The 21710-nt window shown below is 56.0% G+C and overlaps 1 protein-coding gene across 2 annotated transcripts; it reads left to right on the plus strand.

Annotated features, from left to right (window-relative positions):
• The first annotated feature begins 3169 nt into the window (after positions 1-3169).
• ACOT11 (acyl-CoA thioesterase 11) lies at positions 3170-21610 on the plus strand. Of its 2 annotated transcripts, XM_063166157.1 has the most exons (18): positions 3170-3537; positions 7437-7512; positions 8863-9061; positions 10857-10926; positions 13171-13221; positions 14186-14246; positions 14448-14549; positions 14799-14934; positions 15510-15666; positions 16058-16177; positions 16265-16409; positions 17328-17383; positions 17512-17578; positions 17666-17749; positions 17836-17969; positions 19968-20099; positions 20171-20297; positions 20377-21610. In XM_063166157.1, the coding sequence occupies exons 1-18, from the start codon at positions 3203-3205 to the stop codon at positions 20530-20532; spliced, it is 2208 nt and encodes a 735-aa protein (XP_063022227.1). In that variant the 5' UTR covers positions 3170-3202; the 3' UTR covers positions 20533-21610. The 2 variants fall into 2 exon arrangements, with proteins under 2 accessions (XP_063022227.1, XP_063022228.1); XM_063166158.1 differs by lacking the exon at positions 13171-13221.
• The last annotated feature ends 100 nt before the right edge of the window (positions 21611-21710 follow it).

Consider the following 21710-nt stretch of genomic DNA (forward strand, 5'->3'; position numbering starts at 1 on the left):
TTTTTTTTTGCCTGCAGCTAAAGAAAAATTAGCCTCCCTGCTATCTTGTGCAGCGTGTCTGAGAACACACTGGGGTGTGTAGTAGCTGAAGGGGTGGCATGACAGCTCCTTGGCCCAGCCTTTCCCACTGCCTCTCTTCTGAGATTGGCTTTTTTTTTTTGGTCCCTTTCCCCAGCAGTCAAACCGCAGGCTCTGCCAGGGAAATCTAAAGCTCTGATAGCTCGGAGGAGCCAAGAACGGGGCTCCTGGCAGAGCCATGCAGCCCTGAGCCTGTGCCAGGAGCCGTGGGAGAGCCCTTCTCTGAGGGAGACCCAGGCTCGTGGGGTGCCTTTCTCACCCCGTGCTGTCACCCTGTGCCACTGCCCCTGTGCCAGCCAGAGCTGGGCAGCACAGCCTGCCAGGATGAGAGGGTGGCACGGGGCAGGGCACCCCAGTGCTGTCCCTGAGCGCTTGGAGGGCTCATCCTCCCTGGTGTCCCTTGCAGCCCCAGCCCAGGCTCTGCTCTCTGCTGGTGCAGAGCTCCTGATGCAGCAGGACGTGAGAGTTTGATTTATGTAGTGCATTAGTGTCACTTTTTCTCCTCTTTTCCATAACCAGCCATTTGTGTGGCAGTGCCTGAGTGCTGCCCTCCCTTCCTCCCATTGGTGTCCAGGTTTTGGGGGGCCTTTTCCAGGGAGAAGAGACCTTCAGCTCACCCACCCCTGCTACATTCTGGGGCTGTGGGGTGATCTCCTCTCAGGGGCTGTGGGTGCAGATTGTCAGAGGCTGTGGGGACCCCATGGCCGGGAGTGGGATTCCTGCAGTTTGGGACACCCTGAAATCCCGTCCAAGCCCCTGTTGTGGTCTCCCCCACAGGATGCCAAACCCCTGAAATCCTGTCCAAGCCCCTGTCATCCTGCCCAAGCCCCTGAAATCCTGACCAAGCCCCTGTTATCCTGCCCAAGCCCCTGTTGTGGTCTCCCCGAGCAGCACAGCAGAGCTGCTCAGTCTGCACTAACCCTGTCCCTAGTGTGGGTCCCACTTCTGGTCTCACAGGGTGCTGGGATTAACTGTGGCTGCATCAGCACCATCTCCAGCATGCCCTAAAAATCTGACAAAACCTACATTTCAACAAAGATCAAGCTCAGCTCATACCACAGCCCCTTTCCCCCACTGCCGAGCCCCTGAGCGCTTCATCCTCCCAACCACTCCAAGAAGCGATAAAACCAATAGGTCACTTGTTTTTTTCCCCCTCTCAGCAGTAATTAATGGTTCAATTAACACTCACGACATCCAATTTCCATTGCTTTGCCCGAGCAGCCTCCTCTTTACCGGGGCCTGGCTGCGAGCTCCCGGTTAAGCGGGGCTGCAAAGGGTGGGAAGGGCGAGCCGGGAGCCGCGGGCTGGGGGCGCCCATCTGGCCCGCGTTTCTCCCGAAGCTGGAAACTTCTCCTCCTCCTCCTCCTCCTCCTCCCGAGCAGCAGCGGCACATCCAACACTGTCCATCCAACGCGTTCCACAGCCTGCTCCGCTTTTGCTCGGGCTTGTTCTCGTCTCTCACAGCCCGGGCGCCATCCGCGCTCACGGCCCGCCCGGTTATCTGCCCCGAACGATTTTCCAGTGTTTTAACACCAATCCCCGAGAAACTTTAGCCGTCCCAAGGAGAATAGCTGCTTGTAACCGGTTGCTAATTACAAGTATGAATGTCAATTAATTCATTTAGCTAATTATCCACTCTGTGAGCATCACGCACCAAAGAACTGTAAAAGACGGGCATATGGTGATGGAGCAGGAGGAGGGAGCCGGAGCCGGCCCGGGCGAAGGGATGCAGGCAGCCCGAGAGCTCGGGAATTACAACATTATGCTAATTGGGCCTGGAAAACAGCAGCCTCTCCTTGCAACTTTTGTTTGCAGGCTCGAGCGTGGGTCAAGCATCTGAAGTGTTTCTGATTGTGCTGTTCCCTCCGACTCTGGCGAGTGGGAAGAATCGTTTTCACAAACCTTTTGATCCTAATCTCTGGCTGCAGAAACAAACAGTCCTAAGGAGGGAGGGAGAGATCCCTGAAGATCTTCCTGGCCAGAGGCCTGCGTGCTAAAGGTGGGGAGATGTTCTGGAGGATGCCTGCTGCCATCTGGTTTGCAGGGCACCTGGGCTGTGGGTAGAAAAACATCCTGGTGAGAAATATCTTGTTTGCTGTACCAAAAGTGAACACTTTAAAGGAAACGTTGTTTTCTGAAAAAACGGAATTTAATCGCATCTGGGTGTGCAAAGCCACCTGCAAGACATGGAAGGGCCTCTCTGCTCCTGCTCTTGGAATGAGGAATGCAGATTTTATCCAAGTAGCTGAGCAGTGAACGCTCAGCGGGGTTAAAGTCCTCAGGCAACAATCTTCTTCCAGAGAGACTCTCCATCACCATAATCGGATCAATCACCTGGTGCAATGCAGAGCCCCCTCCATCCCCCAAAGGCTCCAAACCCCCTCGGGGGATCATCACCCTGAGCTGGGCCCCATCTCCACCCCTGCCCAGCCCTTGCAGAGGTATCCCGGTGTCCCACCTCCCCTCTGCCTGGGACCAGGATTTTGATGAGCATTTTCCACAACCAGTCTAAAATTTAGGTGGCTGAGGCAGGGGCTTTTGCCCTGTTTCAGTGCTTTGTTATTCTTATTTACCAAAAAAAGAGCGGGGCTTTATTTCCCCTTGAAATTGCTCAATTATTTCTCCTGGTGCCTGCCAAGAGCTTTGATCAAACTCTTGTAGGCTGATAACCAAGAGTCACTTGCGAAAGTGTGTAAATCAAATACAAACAGAGCAACACCTCCACTAAACCCAACAGTCATTAAAACCAAACACAAATAGAACAAATAGAACAACAGGTCCACTGGACCCAACAGTCATTAATGCGGTGACACGGCGATTTGCATTTTATTTCCTTGTTAAAAAAAAAAAAAAAAAAAAAAAAAAAAAGACAAAAAGGGAGTTTGTGATAAGACCTGTCAGAGGTAGCTCAAAGGCAGCAGGGCCAGGGAGTGGATTGGATTGGTTTTGGAGAAGTTTGCCGAGGTTTTTCCGGATGGTGAGCTTGGTGTGGGCACCCGCAGCTCCCACTGATATTTTCAGGTAAGCCTAACCGAGTGCCCCTGGCTGGGGAGACGGGGGCAGAAGACGATGATGAGTGGGCTGGGCAGGGGATGCCCCCCCGGGAGCCGCTCCCTGGGGAGGGATGAAGGCCAGCATCATCCCCGCGCTCCGCAGAGCTGCGGCCGGTGCCTCCCGCCGCTCCCGCCGCCAGCCCGGCGCATTCCCGGCCGCGTCCCCCGCCAAGCTCCCGAGCGCCGGCCATTTTCCAGGCGGGCCGCGATCTGCCAAGCGCTACCTTAAGAAAAGTTGCGCGGGGCCACATGCGAGGAAGCGGGCGGGGGTGTGTGCCTGGCCCCGGCCCAGGGCGCCGCGCCAGCCCGGCCTCGACGCCCGCGCCCGCAGGTGTCCGGACGCTTCTCCTGCGAGCCAGCCGTGGCACCGACACCTCCCGCAAATGCTCAGCTTCTTCTGGCTGAGGTGAGCCCTGCGGGGAGCTGGGCACCGTGGGGGTCGGCGGGGAGCGCCGGGGATGGGGGAGCGCAGCTGCTGGAGAGAGTTCTTCATTCCCGGCTTGTCCTGGCACGCATCGGCGCCGGGCGGCTCTTCCGGGGGAAGGATGTGGGGTGGAAGCCCCTGGTGACCCCCTGCTCACCCGGGTGGTGTTTGCCTGCCTTTGGGGTTGGCAGCGAGCCGTGCTGCTGCCCCGTCGCGGTGGGCACCGACGGCTTGTCCATGGGGACGTGGCATCCTCGGGCTGCAGTGGGGACAGCGGGAGAGAACTGGGGACACCAAACCCCGCCCAGGGTTTGGCAGGAGCAGTGCTGGGGGCTTTGGCTTGAATCAGCTTCCTTTCGCTTCAAGTAGGGGCAGATATTTGGGAAGCATGGGCACAGGGCTGCTGGGAATGGTGGCGGTGTGGGGAGGGCAGAGGGACGTGCTGGGGCTGGTGGGTGGCACTGGATGTGGTCGCCACCCCAGCAGCCTCAAATGAGGTGGTCTTGGCCGCGGTGGGGACCACCACATCCCCATGGTGTTCACCTGGGCGTTTCCTACTCCAGTGCTCTCAGCCGTGGTGACCCCCATTGCGGGGACCACACAGTGAAGACCACCAGGGTGTGGACCTTCGCAGCAGCCTGGTCTCCACCGTGGTGGTTCCCAGCTGTGGTGCTCTGAAGGTGCTGGTGTTGATGTTATGGCAGCTCCTCCCTGGGAACGCCGTGGGTGGCAGGGCAAAGCTGCCCGGGCTGGGCGGCGCTCCTGGGTGTCCCCATGCGTGTGAATGTTGGCCCCGGAGGTGTGTGCAGGTGCTCTGGGGTGGCATATGGCTCTGTTCACCCCCTGCACACGAGCCAGACCTTTGTCCCTTTGTCCCCTGGGACACTCCCTGGGGGACTTCGGCCCTGTGCCGGCAAACCAGCGCCAGCCTTCGTGGGAGCCTCATGGGAGCTGCAAAGAGCACTCGGGCAGGGGTATGGATGGGGCTGTGGGCATGGCTGGGCTGGGGGGGCTGCACCCTGTGCTGGAGGTGTCCCTGCTCACACTGAGCGATGCTTTCCCATGGGTGATGGCTGGAAAACCATCAGCCCCTGGTAAGAGGAGTCATCCTGTGTCCCACTCTTGCCTTTGACCCTCGGTTTGCACTTTCCTGGCCCCGTGCCTTGCTTTGCTCCATGTACTCTAAGGAAACATGATGTGTGGTCCCAAAAATACCCATTGCAGTGTGTGCTGGCCTTTCCTCTGGGCTGGCCACCCTCCTGCCCCACACTGCAGGGAGCTGCTGTGTTTCCTCACCGTGCTGTGACCTGGCAGTTCAGTGCCTCTTGTCCCATCCTGAGCAGCAGCTCTCATGCTGGGGACCCTGCTCCATCCTGGTGGGCATGGCGTGATGGGCTGGGCTGTGCTGGGCATCTCCAATGCTGCTGGCATTGTCACTGCTGGCAGGCCGGGTCTCGGCGGATGGACAGCCCTCACTGCCCTATGGAGATGGCAGAATTTCCCAAAGTAGGTCAGGGTAATTTTTTAACGCGTGCAGATTTGCTTGTTACCATGGATATCGCTCAATTATACACCAATAATCCGCCATGAGAACTTCGTTGTCGCCGCTTTCTTCACCACCATCTCCCCCCTTTTTTTTTTTCTTTAAATACTTCCAGGGAGGGGTCGGGTTAAACCAAGGGGCTGGAGTGGGGATAGGAGACAGAGCCAGGTGAGGGAAAATGGGGGTTAGGTATCTGAGAGGTGGCAGTGGATGGTGAGAGAGCTCTGAGGGCAGCTGAGGGTGGCCTTGCTCTGCCCAGACCCCTCCCAAAGCCCAGCACTTGGGATCCCCATTTTCACCCTGGTCTCTCCCTCTCTTCCACTGCCTTGGGGGTGGCTGAAGCAAACCCTGCTGTCAGTGGGCTCAAGGATTTGGGGGAAGAGCTGTTCTCCTGCATCTCTGCCCAGCACCATCCTGGGGAGCTGTGGCACCCACGAGGGTTTGCAGTGGAGGTTTGTGCACAGTGGTGATTTCTGAAGAGGCCAGCACTGAATTTCACAGCAGAAACATTCCCTGGAGCTTGTGGGTGTTTGGGTGCTGTTGGACACCCCTCTGCCAGGGTGTAGGAGAGCTGTGGGGTGCTGTGGGGTCCCTCTCCCCAGTATTTGCAGGGTTGTTGGTGTGTTTGTTTTCCTCTCTGGTTTGCTCTGTGGGCTCCTTACGCCTTCAGCAGCACAGGAAGCGAGCGTGGCAGGAGGCAAGAAAAATATTCTGCTGGAAGGGATATTTTTTTCCTCTAATGCAAACTTTTTTTTTTCTTTTTTTTTGGGTAGAAGTGGGTCACTCGAGGGGTGACAGAGTAAGAGCATCATCGCCTGGGTACTGCATCCCGTTGCCATGGTGACCCGAGGGTTGCATCAGTCAACAGCTTTAAAAATGTGACAGTTGAGTGAGGCTGAAGATTTTAATGAGGACAGACACTGGCTGGCTTGGTTTCCATAACAAATACTCCACAAATGCCCACCAGCTGGGTGGCTCTGGGTCTCGGGGCGCTCCCCTTCCCCGGGCTGGGGCTGCCTGGCCAGCAGCAGGGGGATGATGCAAAGCAGACAGCTCTGAGTGTTTGTCCCCCTCCTGCTAACACAACCCAGGGACAAGGTGACACCGCTGCCGAGGCAGCAGCAGGTTTGGGTTTCCAAGGAATGTCCCTCTGGAGCTGCTGGCTGGGGCTGTGGGTGTAACAGGACCACCCCCAGCCGCTGCCACCGCCCTGTGCCTGCGTTGGGCAGCAAACCCATCCTGTTCAACAGGACAGTAACTCTTGCAGCGGGCTCCTGCAAGGGCGGGTGAGCCATCAGGAAGCTCCCAAACCTCAATAACAAGGCTGGACAGGTCATGGGGCTAGGGAAAAGGTCGTGGGGCTGGGGAAAGCAAAGCCCAGTGCTGCTGGGGCAGGGGTGGGAGGCTGCAAGAGGCTCCTGTTTGTGTCTTGTTTTGTACTGACCACACTGGGCGTACTCTGTGGGATGCCCCAGCTCCTGATGGCATAGGAGGCAAATCTACACCTTCCACTTTTTTAACCCTGTGCCAAAATTCCCAATCCATTGGGAAAAGAGCTGCTACTTCCAGCAGCCTGGTTTTAACAGCATGGGAGAGGGATGTGTGCTGGGAAGCTGGGGGTATGCCAAGGGCCTGGCACTGTTGTGTCTAAAAGCAAACTGTAAATATGAAGCCTCTTCCACTTCTTTTTGGTTTTTTTTTTTTTTTTTTTTTGCTGCAGCTCCCACACTGCCTTTCCTTGCAATGCCACCACAATGTCCAGCTTGGACACAGCCACCCTGCACGTGGCCCTGGAGCCTGCAGGCACCCAAGGACACAGGATGCCCTTGTGGAATGCCAGGGCTTGGCAGGCAGAGGGACTGGAGCAGCACTGCTGGAGCCGGGTGCTTCCTATTTGCTGCCCCCAGTACCACCCATGGCAGCCTCAGCCCTGCCTGCTGCCAAAAATACGCTCCTGGCTGTCTTGTGACTGCAGCAGAGTCCCTGCTCCGGCCAGGGGAGCTTCAAGGCACAGCCCTGTGTCACATGGAGCAACACTGGCACAGCATGGCTGGCTGAGGGGCTGGCCACAGCCCTGCAATGTGTGCTTGGTCCAGCTCCCCGAAACAGCTGGGGCTCTTTCACCTGGGCTGGTGACCCCCGTGGAATGGCAGGCACCTGCCCCAGCTCTGCCCCTCTCCCTGTCAGCTCTGATGGGTGTTGGTGAGGGGTCAGTGGTGTGGGAGGGATGTCAGGATGTGGGGACAGGCTGTGACAACCCGCCACACACTCTGCTGGGACACAGCCACCCCGTCTCTGCCCATCCCGCCGTAACCAGAGCCACTCTGCTCCTTTCCAGGTGCCTCTTAAAAATGGTCAAGGGGAATGTTATAGTCCCTGAAGACATCTTGAGCTTCTGTTGCAATGGCCTCCAGGTACCCTCCGTGCCTTGCAACTAACCCGTGGCTCCCGTTGTGCCACCAGCTACTAACCCAGGCCGTGCCAGGGGATGCCAGGCCTGGCTGCACCCTCTCCCAGCACATTCCCACAGCCAGCAGCTCCTTCCCTGAGACTCGGAGCTGTCACACTCTGGGAGAATGACCGGCGGGATGCTGGGCCAGGCTGTCTGCTCACGCTGCAGCAGGCGGCTTTGGAGCTCTTTGCATTGCTGGCTCGTCCCCCAGAGCCTGCTGCCTTCCCAAAATAGCTCTGTGCTGCTCGAGGAGGCGCTTCTGCTGCTGGGAAGCAGCCCGGGAGGTTCACACAGGGGTGTGGAGGCTTCTGGAGGGGCTCTGGTGGGTCTCAGCGTGGGATGGGGGATCCCACCCTTGCCGTGGGCTCGCTGTGTCCCTGCCCGGGCAGGGTTTGTGCCGTTCCCGTTCCCGGGATGTCGTGTACCAGTAGCTATGGAAACAGAGGTTAGACCCGCTGGAGGAAAATGCTATTCTGAGAGGCAGCGAGCTCAGGGTAGTCGGGAAAGCTTCGTTTTCAGCATGAACCCATCTCTAAAGAATCTGGGTGAAGCAAAGGGCAGGGGAGCTGCTGCTGCAGCGGGACTCCTGCAACAAGTGCTGGGAGCAGGAGCTGCAGCGGGAGCAGAAAGCGGAAGGAAGGGCTCTGACGAAGCCCAGACAGCTCCTCGTGTCTGCTCAGTTACTCACCAGGCTAACTGAGTTCACCCCTTGTGTAACACGGCTCGCTTGACATCTCCCATCAGCTGTTTTCCCTGCCAGCACCACCCCAGCCTCCTCTCTCTGCCACCCTGCTGCTCTGTGCCCTGCAAATGGACAAGGAACATGTTTCACTACCCTAAAAACCCCAAACTGAGGGTGCTCCTCCTCTGCTGCTTGTGCCACATGGCTTCCAGTCCTTCCTTTGGTGCAGGGGGGTGTTGGTGGAAGGTGTGCAGCGCTGTCCAGCCCCAGGAGAGAAAACCCATCCTGTGCTGCAGCACCCTAAAAATGAAGCTGTCAAGGGGAAAAATCCCTTCCGAGAGGAGTGATTAATTTTGGGAGGGTTTTTTCGTGGTTTTTGGGAGGGAGCAGTGGGGTTGGGTGATAAATGGCCTGAAAACCTGGAATAATCCCCTATGGAGATTTTTTTAGAGGGATCTTTTCCCTTTCAGCTGCAGGCACCTTGTCTTTGGCAAGGGCTGGGTGGGTTTGGTGGTGTGCAGGGCTGTGCAGGGCTGGTGTTCTCCCAGCTCTGTGTGGGGAATGTATTCACAGGTTCCTTCAGGGGATTTGCTTCCCCTTGGTGTAAAATGCAGCTTTTGTGCCCCACAGGGCTCGACCTCTGCACCCCGTGCCCGGGAGCCAGGGGAGCAGGAGGAGGCACGGGGGGCCATGGCGAGCACCCCGGCTGCCCGCAACCCCACCGAGGTGCAGATGAGCCAGCTGGTGCAGCCCTGCCACACCAACCACCGCGGGGAGCTCAGCACCGGCCAGCTGCTCAAGTGGATCGACACGGCCGCCTGCCTCTCCGGTAAGCCATGCTCCTCCTCTGGTGGTCCATCCTCTACCCATGGTGAGCCATCCTCTTCCTCCTGTAAGCCATCCTCTCCTCTGGTAAGCCATTCTCTCCCCTGGTGAGCCATCCTCTCCCTTTGGTAAGCCATCCTCTCCTCTGGTAAGCCCTCCTCTACCTCCTGTAAGCCATCCTCTCCCTCCACTAAGCCATCCTCTCCTCTGGTAAGCCATCCTCTCTCTCCTGTAAGTCATTCTCTCCTTCTTGTAAGTCATCCTCTTCTCCTGTAAGCCATCCTCTCCCTTTGGTAAGCCATCCTCTCCCTCTGGAGCCATCCACTCCCCTGGTAAGCCATCCTCTCCCTACTATAAGCCATCCTCTCCTCTGGTAAGCCATCCTCTCCCTTTGGTAAGCCATCCTCTCCCTCCTGTAAGCCATCCTCTCCCTACTATAAGCCATCCTCTCCCTCCTGTATGCCATCCTCTCCTTTGCTAAGCCATCCTCTCCCTCCTGTAAGCCATCCTCTCCTCTGGTAAGCCATCCTCTCCCTCCTGTAAGCCATCCTCTTCCTCCTGTAAGCCATCCTCTCCCTCCTGTAAGCCACCCTATCCCTCTGGAGCCCTCGTGCTGCTGGCTGCCAGGGAAGGCAGCAGGCAGCATGCACAGGAGCAGCTCATCCCTGGCAGCCCAGCACGGTGTGTGCCTCGCAGTGACGCCAGCTGGGGACCCACGTCACGGCGTTCTGCTGAGTAATTAGAGAGCAAAGAGGAGCAGGACAAGGAGGGGAGGAGACGTGCACTGCAGCATGCCTGCTGGCTTGGGGACAGATCAAAATCCTTCCTCTGTAGGGCTGCCCTTTTCCGTGCCTGCTGTGCAGGGCATGGGGAGGGCAGGCTGGGGGCAGCTGAGCAGCAGCCACAGCGGGCTGAGCTCCTCCACTCAGCAGGAAGCAATGGGGCTCACCAGCTTAGCCAAGCACGGGGAGGGGATGACAGGGGAACGGGTGCAGTTCTGCATTTGGATGGGGTTCCCAGAGTGGTTTTGCAGTCTGAGGTCCCTGGAGTCCCAAGGGAAAAGCTGCACACCAGCAGAGCAGCTTTGAAATATTTGCTGTGTACGGGGAGATGGAATCAGCTGCTGGTGCATCTCCACAGCTGCAAGCTCATGGAAGGAAGGCAAACACCAGCACATCCTCCAAAGCTTCAAACATCTGCAAACCCACGCTGCTGCGGGTGGAGAAACCCCAAATCCCACTCTGGTTTGGGATTCAATGGGCTTCAGCAGGGAAAGGGACACTGGCTGGGTGTCACCAGTGTCACCAGCCTGGGACTGTGACAGTGTTCACAGGGGTCTGAGGATGAGGGAAGAGACAAGGATCTGACTCCATGTTTCAGAAGGCTTGATTTATTATTTTATGATATACATTATATTAAAAGTATACTAAAAGAGTAGAAGAAAGGATTTCATCAGAAGGTTAGCTATTAGAATATTAGCTATTAGAATAGAAAAAGAAAGAATGATAACAAAGGTTTGTGGCTCAGACAGAGGGTCTGAGCCAGCTGACTGTGACTGGCCATTAATTAGAAACAACCACGTGAGACCAATCCCAGATGCACCTGTTGCATTCCACAGCAGCAGATAACCATTGGTTACATTTTGTTCCTGAGGCCTCTCAGCTCCTCAGGAGGAAAAATCCTACGGAAAGGATTTTCCATAAAAGATGTCTGCGACGTGGGGCAGAGGATCCCTCGTGCCCCACACACCCTCAGCACGCTGCTGCAGGTTGCTGATGCAGTTTGTTTTTCCTTTCCAGCCGAGAGACACGCCGGCTGCCCGTGCGTCACGGCTTCCATGGACGACATCTATTTTGAGCACACCATTAGGTAAATTCCCAGGCAAACACTGGGGTTCCCCCTCTGCCCTCTGCAACGTGGGCAGGGGCTGGAGCTGGGAGCAGCGTGCCCAGAGGAGGAGGAGAGGTGCAGGGGCAGTGCCAGGCTGGCAGGGCAGCCAGGGATGAGGCTGCAGGGCTGCTGTCTGCTCTGATTTATCCGCTGTCTGCTCGCCTGGGGAGCTCCAGCCGCGCTGGCTTCCCGGTATTTCCCCCAGCGCCAGCTCCTCCCTGGCTTTGTTCAGGAAGCAGCTCTGATTTAGTGCTCTGGAAAGCTGGAATCCTGCAGGCCGTGCCTCTGGAGCGGCTGTGTGGGTGGCAGAGGCACAGAGGGGCTCACCCACCCAGCCCACAGTGCTCCCGGCTTTGTGGGATGTGCCAGGCTGGGCAGTGCCCGCTCAAAATGCCATCCCAGGCTGGTCCTGGCACCCCCTGGGTGCTGCCCCACAGAGCTGTCCCCTCTGATTCATGCAGCCCTTGGGATGTGGTGTTTCAGGGGACAGTGTTTCTCCTGGGCTGAGGGGACAAAAACCCTCCCAGGGTTCCATCCTCATCCTCCATGGGCTCCCAGCACTGTGATCATTCCCACCCAGCATTCCCAAAGCAGGCTCCTCCTTTTGTACCCCCAGCAAGCCCAGGTACTGCCACCCACCTTTACTGGTCTCTCAGAGCCCCCACACCCCCTGTGCCTGTCTGCTCCCACCTGGGTACCATTCCATGGGGCTCCCTGGGGGTTTGCCATGCAGTATAGGATCCGTGCAATATAGGATCCTTGCAATATAGAATCCGTGCAGTATAGGATCCATGCAATATAGGATCCGTGCAATATAGGATCCGTGCAATGTAGGATCCATGCAATATAAGATCCATGCAGTATAGGATCCATGTAGTATAGGATCCATGCAATAGAGGATCCATGCAATATAGGATCCATGCAGTATAGGATCCATGCAGTATAAGATCCGTGCAATATAGGATCCATGCAGTATAGGATCCATGAAATATAGGATCCATGCAGTATGGGATCCATGCAGTATAGGATCCGTGCAATATAGGATCCGTGCAATATAGGATCCATGCAATATAAGATCCATGCAGTATAGGATCCATGTAGTATAGGATCCATGCAGTATAGGATCCGTGCAATATAGGATCCATGAAATATAGGATCCATGCAGTATAGGATCCATGCAGTATAGGATCCGTGCAATATAGGATCCGTGCAATATGGGATCTGTGAAATATAGGATCCATGCTGCCCAGCAGTTCCTGCCTTGCCATATGGGATCCATGCAGTGCAGGATCCATGCAGTTCAGCATCCATGCTGCCCAGCCACTCCCTGCTGTGCAGGCACCAGTGTGGGTACCCAGGGCTGGCACTGGGGTCCCTGGCTGTCAGCTGGTTTGTTTGGCACGGAGAGGTCTGACTCAGTCTTGGGTTTTACTGTCATTCCCAGGAAATGCTGAACTCACACTTTTGTCCTCCCACATGAGGTGCCCGTTTCCCTGGGGCCCAGCTCCATGAGAAATCCACAGTGTGGGGATGTGGTGCAGCAGGAGGTGGCACCCCTGGGGTTGATACCCTGCTGCTGGAGCAACTTTTCCCCATGGGTTTCAGGAGCAGGGAAGAACAGCCTCAAGCCCACTCCACAGCACCACATCAAGCCCTCCAAAGCATTTGTCCCTCCTCAGGGGTGAGCTGGGCACTGCTCCAAGTGGGCAGGGAATTTGTGCTGCTCCTGGCTCGGATCCCACTTGCTGTGGTCCAGCTCAAGGCTCCGAGCAAGGGGCCTGGCAGGGATTTCCTGCAGAGCTGTTGGGAGGTGGAGGAGTTTTGTGTCAGATCTCCTTGCTGGCTGTTTGTGCCTTCTGCTGCCCTTGTGCTGTGGGGGAGAGGCAGGGAGGAGACCCCAAATTATCACTGGCTTAAAGCTCACTGGCTGGGCAGCAGATTGTCCCCGTGCCTGTGCCCTTCTGTGTGGAAGTGCAGCCTCTGGGGAGGATCACATGTGCCCTTGAGTGGGGCTTCGTGTGGCATTTATGGCCTCTACTGTTTGATAAGCCCAGAGAAGATAAAGCACTTTTAGGGCTATAAATAGACCTGTGGGGCTGCCAGCCTGCCTGCCTGGCCCCTTGCCCTTGCATGCCCCTCACCACAAACCCACCCAGAGCATCCATCTGGCTGCTTCCATGGCCTCTAACGCTGTCCCCACGTTTGGTGTCTCTCTTTGCCCAGCCAGCCGTCTGCCAGCCCTGCTGGGCAGCGGGACGGGAGGAGCGCGCTCGGGTACGGACGTGTTTGGCCCTAGAGCAGCCAGCCTAGCACAGTGCTGCCGTGAGTTGGGAGCCCTAACCCCACTGACCAGGCATGGCATGTCAACAGGGGCTGCTCACCTAACCCTGCTAACCCTCTGGCGTGCCAGGGTCCGTGCTGGGGGACGGCCAGAGGCGCCAGCTCCTGCCACTCCTGCTCCAGCCAGAGCCAGCGTGCAGAGTGTGACACTCACAGAGCTCATCTGGAGCCTGAAGGCATGTGTGAGGGCACGGGGTTTGGAGAAGTGGTGGTTACAGGGTTTATTTTTCCACTGAGTTTCCTAGTACTGGCCTCTTTTGGGGAATGAGGAATATTCCTGATTTAAACATGTTATTTGGTGCAGACTGCTGTCGGCGTCACTAAAAAATTTAATTTGCTCATTCCATGGGTGCCAGTCTGGAGTGGCTCAGGCTGCAGGGTCTGTGTGTGTCCTCTGAAGCCTGCTGAAGGCACAGAGGAGAGCAGCTGCCAGCAGATGTTCCATGTCAGAGATGGTGCAAAATGCCCCTGGCTGGCCCTGCCTCCTGCCACCTCCCATTGTCCCACGGTGTCCATTGCTTGTGGGGAGGCCCCGTGGCTGGTCCTGTGTGCAGGACAGTGGATGCAAGGCTGAAGAAGCCGTTTGCTCTGGCAGGAACGTGCATGCCCACATGGGCAGGGGTGCCAAGCGAGCCTCGGGCACCTCTGCCCTCCTCGGGTGTCACCCCAGACCTGGGTCCCACTTGCACACAGCTGCTCAGGGCTCACATCTCACTGCTCTGACACCTCAGGGGTGGCTGTCCCGGTGCCCTGCTGGCCATCTGGCATGTCCCACAGTCCCAGGGAGCCTCACCACAGCGGGCAGTGAGCTGGAATGCCGTGGCACCTCAGAGGGAGATGCTGGGTTGCTGTTGTCCCTCAATAACCCCAGACCCTTTCTCCTCTTCCTGTTTTTCAGCGTCGGGCAAGTTGTCAACATCAAAGCCAAAGTGAACCGAGCCTTTAACTCCAGCATGGAGGTTGGTGTGTGCCTCTACCCCTGTCCCCCTTGCTGTGTGCCCGTCCCCACCAGCCATGTGGCCAAATCCCCAAGTCCTCCCACAATTCCCATCTTCAATCCCACGTGTACATCATTTATGGCTGGCTCTGGCTCTCTCATGGTGGGATGTGGGTTCCTGGTGAGCAGAGACAGCTCTCAGGGGTGCTGTGCCCTCTCCCAGGTGGGCATCCAGGTGAACTATGAGGACCTGTGCAGCGGGAAGCACTGCAGCATCTGCAAGGCGTACGCCACCTTCGTGGCACAGGGCCCCATGGGCAGCAAGGTGAGCAGTGGCTGCTGGTGGGGGCACTCTGTAGCCTGCCTTACACACTGGCAGTGAGGAAATGGCCTCTCTGAGGCTGGGCTGGGCCAGCTTTCCATCATGGCTGTTTCTTCATGGGTCAGTGATGCTCTGTCCCGTGCTTGGGGGATGCATGGTGGGTGGCTCTGGGCCTTGCCTTGGGCATGGAGGGCACCTGCTCTCTGCTGCTCATCCCCCAGCAGAGCTGCACGCTGTCCCATCCCTCTGCAGGTGAGGCTGGAGCCTGTGATCCCACAGACAGAGGAGGAGAAGATCGAGTACAGCATCGCCGCCGAGCGCCGCCGCATGCGCCTGGTGCACAAGGACACCCTCAAGGACCTGCTCACCAGCAGCCCCCAGGAAACCGGTACCGTGCCCTGTTTGCTTCCAAAGTAGCCCTGATGCCCACTGGTGACATCCCACTCCTCAGCAGGGTGCTGGGGTGATCACCACATGGATGTTTGGAATGCCATGGCCATGGTGGGATCAGCCCCACCACCCCAGACTGCCAGGCCTGGAGGTTTGGGGTGCTGATGGAGTGGGAGGGCAGCTGTGGGGAGAGGGACAAGTGTCACTATAGGACATGAAACAACACAACGTGGACTTGCTGCTGTTTCCAAGGAAAAAAAGGGACTTTTTATTTTCTGACTCCAACATTTACAGATTTCCAAAAGTGACAGTGGATTGGAGGGTGAAAGTGCCACCTCTCCAATGACACTGGACAAACCAACAGTCCATCAAATTTATCCTCCATAAAAGAATGCAAAACCAATAAGTTATTTACATAAAGTGTTTACAAGAAAGTTCATTACAAGAATGTCAACATCAGAAGGCTTAGAAAAACTTAAAAAAATCAGGGTGACAGACAGGGGCTGTTGGGGTGCTGGGAGAGGGCTCCCAGTGGCCGTACAGGAGACTGAACCCTGCTGTCCCCCGTGGCAGAGCTGGAGACGCGGGACGGCAGCGGGGCAGTGCCGGCGGAAAGGACGCGCGTGGAGAGCGTGGAGCTGGTGCTGCCTCCCCACGCCAACCACCAGGGCAACACCTTCGGGGGGCAGATCATGGCCTGGATGGAGAACGTGGCCACCATCGCAGCCAGGTGACCTGACAAGGGGGCCAGGGGGACCCAAAATAGACGTTTGCTCCAGCAAAGTGCAGCCATTAACCCAGATGGAGCCAGGACAGGGAGGGGACACCGGCGGCTGGGTCTGGCCACAGGTGGACTGTAGGGATGGTGCCCAGCAACCTTTGCTCTCTGATTATCTCTTGTGTGGCACTGCACAGGGAGTCCCACAGGTGCTGAGGAACCCCAGGGAAAGGTTCACACTCACTGCAGTTCACACTCATTGCAGTTCGCACTCATTGTTCCTTCTCACGCCTGGCTTTGGGATCCAGGGGTGACATTTTTTGGGGTCTCCTTGTCTCTGGCTGGGTTGGGGAAGGTGCCGTGGCATGGGGCCATGGCTGGGGGGTGACACCTGTCCCCACAGCCGTCTGTGCCATGGCTACCCCACGCTGAGGGCCATCGAGATGTTCCACTTCCGGGGCCCGTCGCAAGTTGGGGACCGCCTGGTGCTCAAAGCCATCGTCAACAACGCCTTCAAGAACAGGTGGGTGCCGCTGCTGGGGGTGCCCTTCCCGCCCTCCCCACGGCCCTCTGCTCCCTCTGCTCCCTCATCCCCATTTCCTCCTGGCAGCATGGAGGTGGGGGTGAGCGCCGAGGCCTACGGGCAGGAGATGTCTGTGAGCCGCCGGCACATCAACAGCGCCTTCATGACCTTCGTGGTGCTGGACCAGCAGGGCCAGCCCCGCACGCTGCCCATGGTGGCACCCGAGCCGGGGGTAAGCACGGCAGGGATGGCTTCTCCCCAGCCTGGTGGCACAGGGGAATATCCCACTCAGCCCCCGAGGGCTCTCGGATTCGCGGGAAAACAAATGGAGTTTTGTGGTGGTGGGAATGGAATTGCTCAATAGCAAGTGGATTGAGTTGATTGCTGATGGGTGTAACTGATAAAATAAACCACTTGCCTGAGCAGAGAGGGAGGTGTGTTAGCCATGCAAGGCTTAGCAGAGTATTGCCTGCAAATTCCAGCTCATCTTTTCTATAATTTTGGGGAAGGAGTGTTGAGGTGGTTTTGTACCTTTCAAAGCATCCTAATCCATAATTTGCTGGGATCCAAATATTTAGGGAAATCTGTCACATGAGCGCAGTGGCAAAGCAAACACTCCTGCATCTCAGCTTCTCCTGGGCTGTTCCTTGTCCAGCTCCCTGAGTTTTTGATGCCTTAAAACTAGGATCTCTTACTGTGATGGAGATCATCTCATGGCCAAAGTTGGCCCCCCTGAAACCTCCTCTCACCCACTTTAAAACACCACACCAGCACTTTCTTCAAAATAAGCTGCTTTTTTTGGCTTTTTTTTCCCCAGGAGAGAACATTTGCAGGTGCTAGGGCACACAGTTTTTGTTTCAGAGGCATTGTTCAGGTTTGCAGCCACAACAAGTATTTTCCCTTATGTGCCAGTGCCCATCACTTGATCAGAGCGTGGTGACAATGCTGAAATAAATCACAATTAATCACTGACCATCAGTGCAGTGTGGCCAGAGTGGCAGCTGTCAAGCAAGAGGGCTTCACTTGCCAGCCCTTCCCTGCTGAGTGTTTTTCCCACTCCCAAAAGGGCATGGGGTTTTTTTGTTTTGGTTTTTTTTTTTTTTTAATCCTCCTTTTCCTATTAACTTAATTGCCTTTTCCCATTTATCAGGATGGAGAGAGGAGGTACAGAGAAGCCAGTGCTAGGAAAAAAATTCGGCTGGACCGGTGAGCAGCAAAACGAGTGGGATGTGGGGCTGGAGGAAGGAGGAAAGGGGGGGCTCAGCACTGGGGGGCAGGGACAGTCTGGGGGTGCTTTGTGTCCCCTCACAAGGGAAGCCGTTCCTTTGCTGCAGAAAATACGTCGTCTCCTGCAAGCAGACCGAGGTGCCGCTCTCCGTGCCCTGGGACCAAAGCAACAAGGTAGGATGATCCCCGTGGGAGCTGCTGCCTACTGCTCCTCCTCCTCCTGCTCCCCCTCGTGCCCCTGACGTGCTGCCCCTGCCCCAGGTTTATCTGAGCTACAACAACGTCTCTGCGCTGAAGATGCTCGTGGCCAAAGCGAACTGGGCGCTCGCCAGAGAGAAGGAAAAGGTGCTAAACCCTGTCCCCTCTCCCTGGGCCCCAAAGCAGGGCAATCCCAGTAGGAACAAGTCCCAGCTGTGCCCTGTGCTCCCCAGGTGCGGATGTACACGCTGGAGGAGGACAAGTTCCTGTCCTTCCGCATCGAGATGTCCGTGTGCATCCCGGCCAGCCGAGCCTTCTCCCTGCTCTCCAACCTGCGGCGCCGGCACGAGTGGGACAGCCACTACGTGTGAGTGCTGCAGCCTCCCCAAAAACACACCCCTGTTGGAGCTTAGGTGTCAATTGCAGCCCCAAGATGTCTCTGTTTCGGCCCGTGCATCCAAAGAACGAGTCAGATCTCTTCAGTTTTGGTCTTGAAGTTGTTTATTAATTCTTATCTATAAAATTTTCTTTCTGCCCAGCCAAGATCTGCTCATCAAGGCAGCCACAGGCACTCTGACCGCCCCTGAGGCGGTGTTGTCTTTTTATACCACAAACTATGTGTAACATATTTACAATTACCTTCCAATACCTATCACCTATGTTAGACAGTGCACTTCTACTCTAAACAAATCCCAAAGTGCCAACATCACTACAGAAAATGGAGACCAAGAAGAAGAAGAAGAAGAAAGGCTGGACATGCCCAAGTTCCTCCATCTTGTCCCCATAACCCCCATACCAAAAATCCTAAAACCTACATTTTCACCCTGTGATAATTTTATTATTATACTATTTAAACTTCTATGACTTTCAGGTCCTCATACAAAGCTGGTAACTCGCTCCAGGGGTCATAATCAAATCCCCAGGTGCTCTGGGCTGTGTGCCAGGGTCTCCGAGCCCCCCGGCGGGGACCTTGGCAACTCTGGACACCCGGAGGGATGTACTGAGTTCTGACACACCCCAGGCTTAAGCCTTGGGGTTGAGCATCCCTTTGGGCTTTCCTGACAGACAGTGTGTTGCCTTGTGTCTCGATTTGGAAAGACGGGTGTCTGCTAAGGAAGGCAGGAGCCTCCTGTGAAATGGAGAGTGTAAACCGTCCCCACCCCTCTGAATTGCTGTAAATTTAAAATTAAGGAGCTCTCAGGCAAAAAATATGGGAGCAGGGAATAACAGGTCTTTAATAGGGAAGAAAAGGATAAAATAAACAATGCAGTACACTAGAACAACACTGACAGAGTCAGAACCCAACCTGACACCCTGTGGGTGAGGGTGTTGGCAGCAGTCTGAGGAAGGTGAAGGGAGACAAGCACATCCTACTGATGATCTTTGTCTCGGATTTATCGATCCAGCTTACATACTTTTATAGTAGTGTTAATTAAGCTCATACATATTGCAAAAACCGAGCTCATCATTGGTTACAGATTACATGCCAACCCCTCCTTTGCCAACCCCTCCTTTGTTGCTAATACCTGTGGCTTTCTTGTTGAGGCTAATACTTGTTTTTACATCCTGCTGTTGACTGTTGTTGACTACATTCAAGGACTCCGTGTTTTTCACCGTGTTTTTCTCATTATTTGATCAAGGACGCAGTGTTTTTGTTTTTCTTGTAATCAGAAGGCTGTGAACTTACTGCTTACAGCTGCTTTTTACTGCTTAACCAGCTGTATATGATCATGGCCCTTTTTCCTTCAAGCCACGTCTGCACAAAACTCTCCAACAGCAGTCCAATTGGAAATGTGGCTGCAGCCCTCCTGCAGTGTCAGGGGTGGTTCTGTTGGAGCAGGGATCCTGTAGAGAAGGATGGATTCTTCCTCTGAAGATCCAGTGGAAGAAGAGGCAGCTGCTGTTCCTCTGGGAAAATCAGTGGAGATGCTGTGCTGGTGTTCCAGAATCCCCAGATTATATCTGGGTAGCAATGCTTGGCTCCTCCCTCTGGGCAGAGCATCTCCCAATGGGATGTTATAGTTCTTATCAGCCATGCACTGACATCAAATAGCTGTTATCAGCAGATGTCCCCTCCCGAGGGAGAAGTGATTGTGGAAGAGATAAGGAAAAACTGCCCACATGACAAAAGACAACTGCCATACAGGTGGTAGTAGAGTACATCTTGCCTTGCAGTCTGGAACACCTTGCTTGCTCCTAGAGACCCCTCACACGGTGTGTCCCTGTCCTGGCTCCATCTGGGCTGATGGCTGTGCCTGTTTTGGGTCCCCTCAGATATTTTAGGTCTGCTGGTGGGTTGTAACTGTGTAAGGCCCAGATTCAGGGGCACAGCAGGGTTTCTGTGATCAGTCCCCTCCCCTTCCAGGAGTGCTGAGCTTGTCCAGAAGGTCGATGACGACGACATGATCTACCACGTGGTGAGCCAGAAGCTCAGGAACGAGAACAAGCCGCAGGACTTCGTCATCCTGGCGTCCCGGCGGAAGCCCTGCAGCAAGGGGTGAGTGCCCAGCCCGAGCCTGCTCCCTGCCAGGCAGGCTGTGCCAGCTGACCGGGCTGTGTCGTCCCCAGGGACCCCTACGTGGTGGCCTTTCGCTCGGTGACGCTGCCCACGCACCCCGCCAGGCCCGAGTTCACGCGCGGGGAGACGCTCTGCTCCGGCTTCTGCATCTGGCCGGAGTCACAGGAGATGAGCAAGGTGGGAGATGCTCCCACAGCCCCTGGGGGAGGCTCCTCCCCGCCCTGTGGCCCTGCTGACCTCGCCCTGTGCCCTGCAGGTGGCTTATTACAACCAGGCCATGCCGGGGTACCTGACCTACGTCACCACCAACGTGGCGGGGCTGTCCTCAGACATCTGCTCCACCTTCGAGGCCTGCGAGAAGTTCCTGCTGAAGAACAAGGAGGACCTGATCTCACGGCTGCAGGACTTCTAGAGCCACGGTCCCCTGCTGACAGACGGACGGACAGACAGATGAGGGGACACTTCTGTGGCGGAAGGGAACGTGGGACGGTGGCACCCAGACCCTGCCTCCCTGGGGGCTTTGGTCCCATGGGCTGGGGTTTGGGGGGCATTGCTGTACCACCTCATCCCCTGCACTGATGTGTCACACCTCTTCTTCTTTCTTTTTTATTATTTTATTTAGAAATTTTGTAAGCTGATGTACAGGACGTGGTTTTCTAGTTCACTTAACGCTACTTGAATCTTTGTATGATCCAAAATCTTCCCAAGCCAGATTTTTTTTTTTCAGTGGGACATAACTGGTTCCTTTTGAGGCAGCAAAGGGAGAGAGGGGCCAGTGATGTGGGGTGGCTGCTGTGCCCCTCCCTGGTGTAAGGGTGGCTGGTGGAATATCCCACTCTCCCCAGTGCTGCTCCTTTTCCTGGGCAGGGCTGGCAAACAGCCCCTGCTCCTCCTGGGCTGAAATCCCACCCCATCAGCAGCAATAGGAGTGTTTTGAAAGGACAGACATCCCTATCTGGGCTGAAATCCCACCCCATCAGCAGCAATAGGAGTGTTTGAAAGGACAGACATCCCTGTCTGCTCTGGGTGAGTGCCTGCTCCAGGGGTTTGCTGTGTGGTGAGCCTGGAGCAGCATCCTGCACTCACAGCCCAGCTCACGTGGAGCTGAGGAATTTTGAGGCAGGACTGTGCTGCAGGAAAGGGGTGGTTGATAAGCAGAAGGAGCTCCTGCCCCTCTCCTCCAGTGGCTCCCAGCCCTGGGCTGGCTGTGGCCATAAACCCCCAATCTCTGCTCTATCTCCCATCATAAACATCTCAGCTCAAGGCCTGGCACGGCAACCTCCAAAAGATAAAGGCATCTTAGGCTGAACATGGTACAAAACATTCAATTTTTATAGAGCCCTCTTATCTCCCAAAACTCAGAGCAATCCTGCCTTTTTATCACCGGGACAAGAGCCATCCTTCCTACTCACCGTTAGGAATTGCTGCTGCTTGATTAAAGTGGAGGGCATGATGTATTTGCCTGAACATTAAACTCTAACTGACCTCTCCCTCTCCTCCAGTATTGTGCTTTTTCCTGCTGGGAGGCCCCGGCCAGGCCTGGCTCCAGCCTGGCTGGGTCCCTGGGGGTGCAGCAGTGACCTGGGGGCA

The sequence above is a fragment of the Melospiza melodia genome, chromosome 11 (assembly GCF_035770615.1).
Source record: "Melospiza melodia melodia isolate bMelMel2 chromosome 11, bMelMel2.pri, whole genome shotgun sequence".
NCBI lineage: Eukaryota > Metazoa > Chordata > Aves > Passeriformes > Passerellidae > Melospiza > Melospiza melodia.

Bases quoted from the DNA above. Each gene is read 5' to 3' on its own strand.
- ACOT11 (XM_063166157.1), top strand. From the start codon at position 3,203: ATGAAGGCCAGCATCATCCCCGCGCTCCGCAGAGCTGCGGCCGGTGCC. The intron at 13,222-14,185 runs GTACGGACGTGT...CCTGTTTTTCAG, and splicing joins GACGGGAGGAGCGCGCTCGG to CGTCGGGCAAGTTGTCAACA. The intron at 15,667-16,057 runs GTGACCTGACAA...CTGTCCCCACAG, and splicing joins GTGGCCACCATCGCAGCCAG to CCGTCTGTGCCATGGCTACC.